Below are 13,391 nucleotides of genomic sequence, written 5' to 3' on the forward strand. Positions count from 1 at the left end.
TTTTTAATGAAGAAATCATGGTTGTCTAGTTTTCTGAATTGTTACCGGTAGACCTGCAATGGCTAGATTTGGGATATCATTTAAGTTGGATTCATGGTTGAAATTATGTTTAAAAAGCAGAGCCATGGTAGATGCCACTTATTATGCTTGCTTGGTCTGATCATAACTCCTATGTCCTCTGGAATGGAATAAAGATTGTCCATTATTTCTCAACTGTTTGTTTTCATCACTAAAACAAACCAAAGCAAAAAAAAAAAAAAGACCACCATCAAAGATCTTTGTTCACCTGGTTTGTTTAACTCAATATTTACATAATAGCATTATTCAACTCATTTTTTTAAACATTGCATGACATACCAAACTATAGTCTAGGTCTCTGATGGCGACCCTATGGCATGCATGCCAGAGGTGGCACACAGAGCCCTCTCTTTGGGCACGTGGACTGTCACCAGCTGCTCTTCCAGTTTCCAGCGCGTGCATGCATGCTGGCCAGCTGGTCTTTGCCCAGGCCGGAGTCCCGGAAATCGGAAGACCAGCTGGCCAGCAAATGTATGCGCACGGCCCAGCTTGTCTTCGGATTTCCGGCCTCCGGCACGTGCAACTTCCAGTTTCAGCACTCAGTGCCGAAAAGCTCTGATCTAGGTCCATATAGGTTAAGATGTGATTATTAGCTCATCAATAGTCCAGTATGTCATTGGAATACATGAATGAGCTACTCTGACCTCAAATCAGGCTGTCATGGCTCTTTTCTTCTTCTTTTTCGCAAAATGAAAACCCCAAAACACCAGCCACTTCCTACAGAGAAGGATGGTTTACCAGCTAAGGAGCATAAAAACGACAAACCACTGGAGCATTCCCCCCTCCCCTGTTGTCTGGAACATCATCCATAGATAAATAACCGCTGACAATAATAAGCACAATTTAGAATTGCAAACGTTCGGTTAAATGTTATTGTTAACATTCAAGGCTAAATGTGCTTAGACCATAACTTTGGTCTCATACACCATGCTAAACTAATCCAAGCTACATTATGCTTAAAGCCAGCATGAATGAATTCATTTTTAATGAAATTTTTCAAAGAAGTTTCAGTTAATTCTTTGGAATTTATTTGACCAACAGTTCTTTTTTGACTAAAAAGTACAATTATGTTGTTACCTGATCTGCATTTTAAGCAACTTTTTTCCTATTATGCTTCCCAATCAAATTTTAACACTACCATGTTATTGCTATCAGATCTAATTATGTAAATATATTAATTAAAATTAATTGTAAAAAAATGAATGTATTTGTTAATCTTGGTCTAGCATAGCTTTTTAGAAATAAATATGATGAAGATAGTGATATATTCACTTCTGTTACATATCTGACACTGAGTAGAAAGTACTTTTCAATAATGAATTGTGAGATAATGCTCATTCATCTTTATAGACATTGTACTTATTAAACTATGAAAGATCTTGGAGTTTTTCACAATTGAATAATTCAAAATATTGTCTGAGTAACAAATAATATCAACACTATCATACCTGCATATTCTGTATAATTAAGGCCATACTTTAAACCCAAGTAAGTCTCTATGAATACTTAAGATTACAGTATGCAATAGTCACTGAAGTTTTAATCCAATGCAATTTACCTAACTATATACTAAGTGAACGCAATCAGGCTTACTTCTGATAAAATCTGCAAGTTGGTATTGGTATTTCAAGTACTCTTTATAATCACCAATAGCACTTTCAGAGTAATACACAGGGAATCTATTAATATCACAGACAAGTTATTTTTACTGTTAAAATGAGTTGGACAGCAGCATGTAAATATCTTAACTAAATATGCATGAAAAGATCAAAGAGCATAAAAATATCACACACACACACTGTGTGTGTGTGTGTGTGTGTTAGGGTGGCATAATTGTTTTGGAAATAATCTGAATTTTTTTCTGTCTGAGAGCAAAATGATCATACATCTAAGGAAAAAAAGATGTTTCTTTTATAATTAAGAAAAATGATTATTATATTACCCAAGCTTTTATTTGAGACTTTCAACAGACCTGTCCATTTCAATAGCACTTGTTCTGTACTAAAGCAAAAAAAAAACAACACCACCAAAACCTCCAGCGTATAATATGTAGAGGAAAGATATGAAGAGACAGAATCAACCAGTTCTACCACTCTCTTGACTAAACGAGCAAAGGCTTGTACACTTTCCTTTTTATTCCAACTCATTTTCCAACAGCAGCCCATCCTAGGTTGTTAAGAAAACCATTAACATACAATTCACTCTGTTCCATAAAGTTTTGAATCATCGTGAGACCCCACTGCACATACTTAGAAAGAAACAAAATTAACAACCCAATAGCGCTGAAGCTAAAGAAGCGAGGATCCTCAAATGGTGAAAGGGAACAATCCGTGGTTCAAACCATGGCCACGAAAAAAAAAACTTTCTCGATCGATGGGCTGATTTTCCGATTATTGGAAGCAAGGTGTGAGTTTCATACGCGCTCGAGTCTCGGGCAGTGCGCAAGCGCCCTAGAGACTTAACCATTACCCTGCCGGGCTGCAAAGCAAGAACTGTTCTATTGGAAGCCAGTCAACTCTTCTTTAAAAGTATCCGGCAGATTAACCGGTTCAGCGCAGACCATGACTGGACCTCGTTTTTTGCGAGCGCCCAACTTTACACCAAGCTTCTCCCCCCCCCCCCACGTGATGATCCAGCGGTTGCTGCACCTGCGCCATGTGCCTCGCCTTTCAAACGCGGCTTTCCTCCCCTCCCTTCGCTTACCAACGGTAGCAGCCTTCGCTTGCCTCCAGAGTGAAGTTAATCCTTGCACTCCGAGAGAAGGGCAGCAACACTTTAGGGATGTTGAGTTTGGAAGGCGCCGCGGCCCAAGGCAGGAGGAAAAGGAGCCAAAGCGACGCTCCGGGCGCGGAGACGGCGGCTGTCATCCTCTCGGGAAGCTGCGATGGAATCCCCTTCACCTGTCTCGAGGAAGACCCGGAGTCCGGCGCGCACCTTTGCCTCTCGCGCTTCTTCAACCCGAATATATATGTGCGTAAAAAAAGACGAGCCGCTTAAGTTGCGGCACTTTTACTCCGCCGGGTTCCTCCGCCAGGAATTAAGTTGGAGTTGCTTATTCGAGGGGACGTCACAGCGCGGGCAAACCGAAGCGCGGCCCCCCGTGCGAGAGGCGGGGTGAGAAGGACCTTGGCTGCGAGGCGGGAGAACGAAAGCAGCGGCCTCAGGTGCCAGGCTGACTTCGCTCAGCAGCCGCTGGGGACACTGCAGCCGCTCTTCCGGACCTCATGGGAAAGGAGGCTTTTTTCTTCTTCTTCTTCAGTAACCGCTAATGAAGCGGGGAACTTGCTTTTAATCGGAGACCGCGATCGGGAGGTGTGGAAAACAGGGACCCTAGAAGAAAGTTGTCGAAACGGTTTCCTTTCCCCTGCTGAACTTTGTTGTAGCGATTTTTGTGGAAAGACGGCACACAAGTTGGTACAATGTATCAGTACTGAAACTGGCTTGGATTGGTTTTTGGTTAAGCCTAGCTGAATGGGGTAATTTAAATTTTCCTTAATCTCACCACCCACAGCTATAATTTTATCTCCTCATATTGCATCATAATCTTAATTTGGCTTCATGTGTTTTGATTTGTAAACTATGGTTTTTAGGAAGATAAGCAAATTGCAATGGAAAGACTAAACCCCTGAACCCCTACTATTCCAATGCATTTTAGCTACAATTTAATTTATTTTTAAATTTTTTATTTATTTTGTCAAGCATATATAATAACAGATATAAGTATAAACATGACTATGAATACAGGAAATGGATACGAATAAATGGGGATAGTAGGACAGGGACGGTAGGCAAGCTGGTGCGCTTATGCAAGCCTCTTACCGACCTCTTAGGAATAGGGTGAGGTCAACAGTAGACAGTCTAAGGTTAGTTATGGGTGTTTTGGAGGATGAAACCACTGAGTCAGATAACGCATTCCAGGCATTGACCACTCTGTTGCTAAAGTCGTATTTTCTGCAATCAAGTTTGGAATGGTTTACTTTGCATTTGTATCTATTGTGAGGTTGTGTATTCTTGCAGTTGAAACTGAAGTAGTCATTGACAGGTAAGACATTATAGCAGATAATTTTGTGTACTATATTCAGGTCAGACCGAAGGTGGCGTAGTTCTAAGTTGTCTGAGGCCAAAATTTCAAGCCTGATGGTATGAGGTATTCTGTTGTGAGCAGAGCAGTGGAGGACTCTTCTTGTGAAATATCTCTGGACTCTCTCAATTCAACACTGTTGAATTTGGCAGCAAAAGCTGGTGGCAGGTTAAAAGTTCTGTTCCCCCCAAATAGAAATAATGGAACATATATCTTGTTCTTCCTCTTTGGCATAGTTTCATTACTCTTACCTCCCTCAAATGCTAAATGCGATCCTAATAAAATTGTCCCTCTGTATATTTTGCTTATTCAGCAAAATATGATTTAGCATCCCCCTAACTAAACTCTTTAGTAGAGCTAAACATTTCCTTGTCAGTTAAACGTACCACAAAGAGATTCAGAAATTCTCAAATAAACAGTTGTAGAAGATAACTAAGAAATGCAGTGCTTATTCAGGACAAAATTTGTCTTAGAGCCTGTTGCATGATAGTCATCTATTTCAGTGAAACTCTTAAGAGCAGCAAAAAGAAAAACAATTTAAAAAACCTGCAACCCTTTTATATCTTGATCTATAAGGAAGAAAGAAAACACTTGAGTCATTGTGATCTGTTTACAAGGCATTTTATTGATAGGTACCTCTATATCAAAATATATGGGATCTTCTTTATCAGGCGAAGTTGAACATGTCCAGCCTGTCTTATCTATATAAAACAGTTTCTAGGTAATTTCAAATATATCATTCAGAGTTGAGATGTTGGTTGAAGAATAGATTCTCAAAGGCTCAGTCCCTCTGAATGATATGGGCTATTTCAGCTTACTGGTGGAGTCCATGTGTGACATGAAAACACAGATGCTGAAATTCATTGGCAAATTGCTAGGGAGGGAAATAAAGTTTTTAAAACAGTCTGAAATGGACAGTGACGTGCAGTCATGAGAAGCAAGTGAGGCAGAGCCTCGCCACTCTCATCATGAAAAGAAAAAAAAAAGTAAAATGAAAAAGCTGAGCTAGCTGCTGCCTCACCGTGAATGACTCTGCTTAACTGTTAAAAAAAGCCTCTTAAAAAGCGCCTTCTACTATGAGACAGGAAAACTGCATGACTCATCTAGTCTGACTTTAGGCGTTTTATGATCACTCGAGCAGAGTTAAGCAAGGTTTAAAGCCTACAAATTTCTGACGTAGGTGAGGCATGCAGTTCTCCTGCCTCATAGTAGAGGGCGCTTTTTAGGGGCTTTTTTTAACAGTTAAGCAGGGTCATCCACGGAAGCCAGGCAAAGAGCCATGCTGTAGCACACACACTTTCCCTCAGCCTCTTTCTTTTGGAAGGCTCGGATCGGCTCCCCTCCGGCTTCTCTGCCTCTCCTCTCACCCCAGCCTGCCAGCAGGAGGTGAGTGGGTGGGCTTTATTGCGTTCCAGGCATTTCCCACCCCGACAGCAGGCTGCATTTGCAATGGTGGAGGTGTTTTGGGGAAGGCAGCAGTGGAATGGGGAAGAGGGGATGGCAGAGGAGCTGCTTTCAAGCCACTGGAAAAGATATCCAATCCAACTTTTGTGTGTGTGTGTGTTTGTTTGAGAGTGAGTGAGAGAGGGAAGGGGATAGAAGAGATAGTCCAATCCAACTTCTGTGTGTGTGTGTGTGTGTGTGTGTGTGTGTGTGTGTGTGTTTGAAAGAGGGGGAAGAAGGGAGAAGGAGGAGGGAGGGGAAGGGAGAAGAAAATGAAAAAAGGAAACATTTTGCAAAGGAGAAAAACAAATACTGTTGTTTTAAATCGGAACTGAGCATGCCTGGCTGTTGAATTCTGGGAGTTGAAGTCCACAAATCTAAAAATATTTGAAACCCACCATTGTGTCAGTGCCTCACCAGCCATAAACCTCACCGCACATCACTGGAAATGGATGGATTCGTAAATGGCTGACCAACCACACTCAACATTGAACTGCATCTACATGGAGGGAAGTATGCAGTGGAGTACCCCAAGGTTCTGTTTTGGGCCCAGTACTCTTCAAATCTTCATCAATGATTTGGATGAGGGAATAAATTTGCAGATGACACCAAGCTGGCAGGAATAGCCAACACTCCAGATTATAGGCTAAAGATACAGAAGGATCTTGACAAACTTGATCATTGAGCACTATCTAATAAAATGAAATTCAATGGTGAAAAGAGTAAGGTTTTACATTTAGGCAAGAAAAACGAAATGCACAGGTACAGTATAGGTGGTACCTTCCTCAATAGTAGTAACTGTAAGATTTTGGAGTCCTAGTGGGCAACCATTTAAATATGAGCCAGCAATGTGCAGCAGCTGCCAAAAAAGCCAACACAGTTCTAGGCTACATAAACAGAGGGATAGAATCAAGATCACGTGAAGTGTTAATACCACTTTATAATGCCTTGGTAAGGCCACACTTGGAATACTGCATTCAGTTTTGGTCGCCACGATGTAGAAAAGATGTGGAGACTCTAAAAAGAGTGCAGAGAAGAGCAACAAAGATGATTAGGGGACGAGACGAAAACATATGATGAACAGTTGCAGGAACTGGGTATGTCTAGTTTAATGAAAAGAAAGACTAGGTAAAACATGATAGCAGTGTTCCAATATCTCAGGGGTTGCCACAAAGAAGCGGGAGTCAAACTATTCTCCAAGACACCTGAGTGTAGAACAAGTAGCAATGGATGGAAACTAATCAAAGACAGAAGCAACTTAGAACCAAGGAGAAATTTCCTGACAGAACAATTAATCAGTGGAACAACTTGCCTTCAGAAGTTGTGAATGCTCCAACACTGGATGTTTTTAAGAAGATGTTGCATAGCCATTTGTCTGAAGTAGTGTAAGGTTTTCTGCCTAGGCAGGGCTTTGGACTAGAAGCCCTCCAAGGTCCCTTCCAGCTCTTATTCTTTTCTATTCTAAATAGGCATGTTATGAATCTAAAAGGCTTAATTTGCATTTTGGGTGGACCCCCTCAGGAATTGAAATGTTGTCACTGTTTTGTTCCCTATAAACATTTGAAAACTGTAATCTTTCCTTACATCCCACATCTGTTCCAATTGTAGCATCAGCACTAATTTGTTGTTTTGAGCAGTTTGTTCAAACCCCAAATAAAGTTAATTTTCAGGATTGCCAGACAGCATTGGGACATTACTATATAATTGTGGCCCCATTCTTTCCTAAATTCTAGAAAGTAACACTGGAGAATTTTTGTTTCTCCTATAATATAGCACTATAGCAGTGGTAGTCAACCTGGTCCCTACCGCCCACTAGTGGGCGTTCCAGCTTTCATGGTAGGGGTTTGCTGTAACTCTGCTTTATAAATTTTATAAAGTAAAGTTACTTCCCTACTTTATAAATCATTATTACTGTGGAACTGGTGGGCGGTTAGAAAATGTTACTACTAACAGAGATACAAAAGTGGGCGGTAGGTATAAAAAGATTGACTACCCCTGCACTAGAGACATCTTCTACATGTCTTTTCAAATCTGTATGCATGAACATGGAGACATACATGAATGTGGTGCTTCAGAGCTGTACTCTTTTTTTGTTTGTTTAACTTCTACATGAAGCTGCTGGGAAAGGTCATGCATCAACTTAGAATATAGTTTCATCAATACACTGATGATCTCAGTGTATATCTTTACCCCTGACTGACCAAGTAATGTTACTGAGCCTCTGTCCCAGGATCTGGAGAATGTGTGGTCTGAATAAGGAAATACTAGAAGTCTGTAAACCCAAGGTTGGAGAATGCTGGTATAAAGGAGGTTGGTATTTTTTTCAAATGGACCCTGCGTGGTGGCGCAGTGGTTAGAATGCAGTACTGCAGACTACTTCTGCTGACTACCAGCTGCAAGCAATTTGGCAGTTTGGTAGCTCAAATCTCACCAGGCTCAAGGTTGTTTCAGCCTTCCATCCTTCTGAGGTGGGTAAAATAAAGACCCAGATTGTTGGGGACAATATGCTGACTCTGTAAACTACTTAGAGAGGGCTCTAAAGCACTGTGAAGTGGTATATAAGTCTAAGTGTTATTGCTAAAGATTATTTTACTCTACAGATTGATAGTAACTGTAATCTCTTGAGAAAGTCTGGAAGACTAGAAATAAAAATAAATTTTCCCTTCCAGAGAAATTTTAATTTGTATCTTGAAGATTTATAAAATATGTACAATTGACATTTACAAAAACTTTAGACTTTATTAGATCAGCACTGCAAAGTGCAAGCAGAATGAAAAAGACAAGCTATTATTATTAGAATTTGATTGCAGGCAAGGGATTCCAGTATTTCATTAGAAAATATGAAGCAAAGCAACATAAATATAAATTTTGCTGTGTAAGGAATAAAAGATGTAATTGACAAAGCAAATAGAAGTGTGTAAATCAAGGCTTTGAAAATCAAATGAGTTGAATGGAAAAATAACTACCCCAATTCAAGGTTATTTTACGTGAAAATGCTAATATCTTGAACTTCTCTTCATATAATGTCATGCTCAAAGGGTGGAAAAACCCTCTCCGGCTAAACCCTTGATGATACATGAAAGAAAATATTGCTAAAAGAAATCTCATTTGCTTCACTACAAGGATGCAAAAATTTCCTCTACAACATTGAAAGGATTTGCTTTCTTTTTTGGTAGGCTGTACTCTTTCATTTAAAAAAAATATTCAAAATACAGTAGGTGCTCTTACACTATGTCTTTTGAGGCTTATTTTCCGGGGAAAAGCATGTATGTATGTTTGGAAAATTTAGCCGTACAATTTTTGAGGAGGTGCCTGAGGCATGGAGCAGTGGTGAAAGCCAAAGGGAGTGTGCTCCTGACGTTATACCTTGGAGCAGTGGGGAGGAGACAAGGGAGTGGTTTCTGGATGCCCGGCAACGGAGAGCTGATAGACGTAGAGAACAGCTGCACATTTACAAGAGATGATTGGACTCAGGTGATCGTAATCAGGCTCCTCTCAAGGCTATTTAAGGAGGGACTTTCCGAAAGTTGTTTTGCAGGAATCAACTTATCATTAGAGTTGGAGACACTCTCAAATCTGTGTTGTACCTTGGCAGGCTAGATTGCTGCCAAGGTGTTATCTGTACCTGGATTGCTGCCAAGGTTTAAACTGTGTGTAAATAAAACATCTTGCAGAGACCTTGTTTTGGAGTGCTTTGGTATACGAGAAGGGGGGTCAGAACAATGTGCCATTCAATTACAACCATTAAAATAATAACAGTTTTTGAAAAAAAAATGTTTCACTCAGCTACTATTGCAGGCCTCATTCTCAATTGCATGATACTGCATATCTGAGAGCTGCTCGTCCAAAGAAGAAAAACATGTACAATTTTAGCTAATATATTTTCATATCAAAATGGCATATGCACAATATTCCTTTCCCAGTTAAATTTCAAATTAAGAAAATTGGATTAAACCCTAAAGCTTCTCTGGAAAGTGCATGGCACCAAATAGTACAGAGTCTATTCAAGTGAATACAAATTTTCACTGCTGTATATTTAATATTGAAATTGGATTGGTGCACTTTTGAACTACAGTTATGTATTCCTGATATTATTCATGGACCAGAGAAAGCCATCAATATTCCATGCTGGGCATCCAAGAGTGTATGTAGCTTGAAACAATCTGTGGGACCAGGAGTAAATGAGGATCTCTCCTACCAATTGGCAAATATCAGCATGACTATCACCTATTTGCCTGGTAATGCTCCATGTATAACATCCTTTCCTTCCCAATGATTACAGTATGATTATTTTGTTAATTACAATGACTATCTTCAAAGGGGGGGGGGGGGGTTGAGCTGTTTCCAAAGCATTGCACTTGGAGAAGATTTGAATAGCAACATGTTGGTACTACACCCAATGCTGTGGAACTTGTTGGAATAATAATGATAATTCAGGCAAGGGCAGTTTATCTGGGGAATTTATACTCTACTAATCTACCTACGGTAACAATTGACTTGCTTACAGGGACAAACCTTTCATTAGTAGTTGTAGTAATAATAAAAGCCAGGCATGGGAAGCAGAATCAGTCAAGTACCAATCTTTTGTTGTTTCTTCCCCAACATGCTGTGATAGATTGGAACTAATCAGAACAGAATTAGCTCCTTATTCAGGGGCTTACTGACATAAGAATTCAGATTTTCCCCCTTTAGGTAGGAACTGAAGTATCTCTTCTTAGGTAAAATTTCTATTCCAGTGCTTATGAATTGTACAGATGGGTATAATGCACAGAGTAGTTTTCCATTAGAAAAGCAATAATTGTAGAAACAGATGGCATATGAGCATGAAGGCATGGGCCAATCTTCCCCAATATGATTCATTGCTGATGTGCTGGACTTCCAAACACATACTGTACTTTAAGGCAGCATGGGAAAAAAAGCAAGACTTTGATTTAGTTCTGGGAGAAGCTGATAACTCCCAAGACAGACATAAGATACAAACTGTTCAACAGGATAATTTGATCTACACAACTTATTTGTAGAACCTATATTAAAGATTTTATAACCTAGTAAGGAAGCATACTACATTTATGCATAATCCTTTTTAACTTGGTAGAGTCTTATAAATATCAGTCTGTATATTTCACATCCAATCAATCAAGTGCAGATAGTCCTCGACTTAGAACAGTTCATTTAATGACCATTTGAAGTTACAAGGTACTGAAAATAGTGACTTATGACCATTTTTCACATTTATGACTGTTGCAGCATCCCTGTGGTCATGTGATAAAAATTTGGATGCTTCACAATTGATACCTATTTATGACGTTGCAGTGTCTGGGGGTCATGTGATCACTTTTTGTGACCTCCTGACAAGCAGTCAATGGGAAAGCCAGATTCACTTAACTGCAGTGATTCACTTAATGACTGTGGCAAGAAGGGTCATAAAATGGGGCAAAACTGACTTAACAAATGTCTCAGCACAGAAATTTGGGGCTCAGTTGTGATAGTCAACGACTATGTGTAATTTAACAAAAACCTTTTGTAGTTCCCCAATATATGTTGTTTAAAAGAATATATAATAGGTATATTCATTCAAATTTGAAGCAGTTATTTTTTATATATTTTCCAAATGTAGCACTTTTTAAAAAAAAGAAATGCTTGCACTGAAATTGCTATTTATGATGAAACCAAACTTTGAACTCCTATATATATGAACTTCCATGGTTGAATAGCTTTTATTAGTTCTAAGACTTGCACTGTTTTTTCCATGTCAGATTATTGTAATCACTTGCAGTGTCACTTCGGGGTCTGACGCAATCTGGGTCTGCAATTTTCACATTCCCCTCTCTTGTATTTAAATGGAACTTGGTAACTTGTATTTTAGTATTTAGATATAATTCCATTTAATGATATGCATCCACACATTTCTGCTGAAATATAACTAAAAATGTTCAGCTGTTTGCAAGATATCACTATATAAATATATTTTTAATTACTATAAGCAAGAGATTGCCTCTTCGAATTTTCAAATTTTATTTTCTTCACTTCTGTACATAATTAGTTAGGTGTTAATTACACTATTTTTGTATTCTCTTTAAAGATTTTAATGGAGAGGCTTTATAGGAAACTAGAACATATATTCAACATATGTTTATTATTTCTCTTTTCTACTTCTAAACTGCCCATCTATACATTTTTAATATATGTATAACCATCTGTAACTCTTTTCATCGTAGTATATATGTGCAAGTAAACCTGAACAATCAGATATTTCCCAAAAACAGTGGAAAGAAACTGCTAAAATGGATCAAACTGGTTAAATGGGACACTTTTCTTATACTAATTACAGGTTTAAATTATATTTTTCTTTTCATGACGTTTCTAACTCCTTCATTACAAACTATAGGCAGCACATGTTATGTTATTAAATGTTATTAAAACAATCATTACAATAACATTTCTAATGAAGAAAAAATCATTCTGGTACCCCCATCTGTTTGGGCTAAAGACACCGTGAAATAAACCTCAGTTTGTTTGCAGGAAACCAGATCTGTGAAACTACTACTGAGAAATCTTATGCATAGCACACTTTATCAAAACTGCATGACCCGCCCAAGGAGCAGGAGTCTCAGCAGATCCTTTTGTTATGATAAAAATGAATGGCCAGATTTTGTTTTGGCAAGGAATTGCCTGTTACAGCACAGTGCTGCTCTTTGTAGGATTTTAAAGATACTTTGAGTCCAGAAGTAGACTGATTTCAATGGAGTAACTTTACAATAGTACAGTTCAGTGGTGGGTTTCAAAATTTTTTATAACCTCTTCTGTAGGTGTGGCCTGCTTTGTGGGAGTGGCTTGCTGGCCATGTGACTGAATGGGAGTGGATTGCCAGCCATGTGACTGGGTGGGCGTCGCCAACTTGTAAAATGTGGTGAAACTCACTTAACAATGCTCTTGCTTAGCAACCAAAATGTTGGCTCAGAAACTCTGGCATTTGAAGCACGCAAGTCTTAAAGCTGTCAAGTTACAAGACCCTTGCACCCCTAACCCTTTAGAAAAAAAACCCCAGGGATGTTCAAACTTGACAGCTTTAAGACTTGTGGACTTCAACTCCCAGAATTCTTCCTCTTGCTCTTCATCTTGATGATGTGCGGATGGGCGGGGGGAGGGAGCTGGAACCGGTTCTAAACGGCACTGTAGATTTGTGGAACCTCTTCTATAGAAGAGGTTAGAACTGGCAGGAACCCACCTCTGGTACAGTTACTATTGTAGCAGCATTCAGTTCCTGCACTTTGTGCTTAATTTAGCTTCCAGGTTGTTTCCAAAGGCAAAGTGGAGATTAAGGGATGAATTATTGTCACTAAGGCAGTAACTTGCACCTTAATTACTACTCAGCTGGACTATTCACTAGCACTGAGCAACGGGTGTGTACTTGTTGCAGAGATATTATTAAAAATTCTGTCTGCAATATAATACATGGTAGAGGCACTAAAGATGCCAGGGTGATAAAGATGACTAGGAGACAATATTATTACAGGACCTAATAGCATCATTGCACAACAGGGGAACATACAGTGGTTCATCTAAAATGCCATTTGTCATTATCAGTTGTGCCTTATTATACTTTATACTGTAAGAACTGGCCAATTTCAATGCTAAACAGTGGATATAAATTTTATATAAAAGCAACAATATATTTAATGTATACTTAATTGGTAGGAAAATGCTTCAGCCTGCCAGGATGGCAGCCTTCAGTTTTGAGTCTGCCAGATGGAATGGTGGAGGTGGTGGCCTAGAAACTAGGCCATGA

General features: G+C 39.2%; 1 protein-coding gene across 1 annotated transcript in view; it reads right to left on the minus strand.

The window, feature by feature from the left end:
- The window catches only part of NUP210 (nucleoporin 210), a 93,532-nt gene extending 89,536 nt beyond the window's left edge, over window positions 1–3,996 (minus strand). Inside the window, exon 1 of the mRNA XM_081968698.1 lies at window positions 2,782–3,996. Coding sequence (XP_081824824.1) covers window positions 2,782–2,945 — 164 coding nt within the window. The 5' untranslated portion in view covers window positions 2,946–3,996. The remainder of the gene's footprint in view (window positions 1–2,781) is intronic.
- Between the last annotated feature and the right edge of the window lie 9,395 nt (window positions 3,997–13,391).

Source organism: Natrix helvetica (assembly GCF_964273705.1).
Source record: "Natrix helvetica genome assembly, chromosome: 1".
NCBI classification, from domain to species: Eukaryota; Metazoa; Chordata; class Lepidosauria; order Squamata; family Natricidae; genus Natrix; species Natrix helvetica.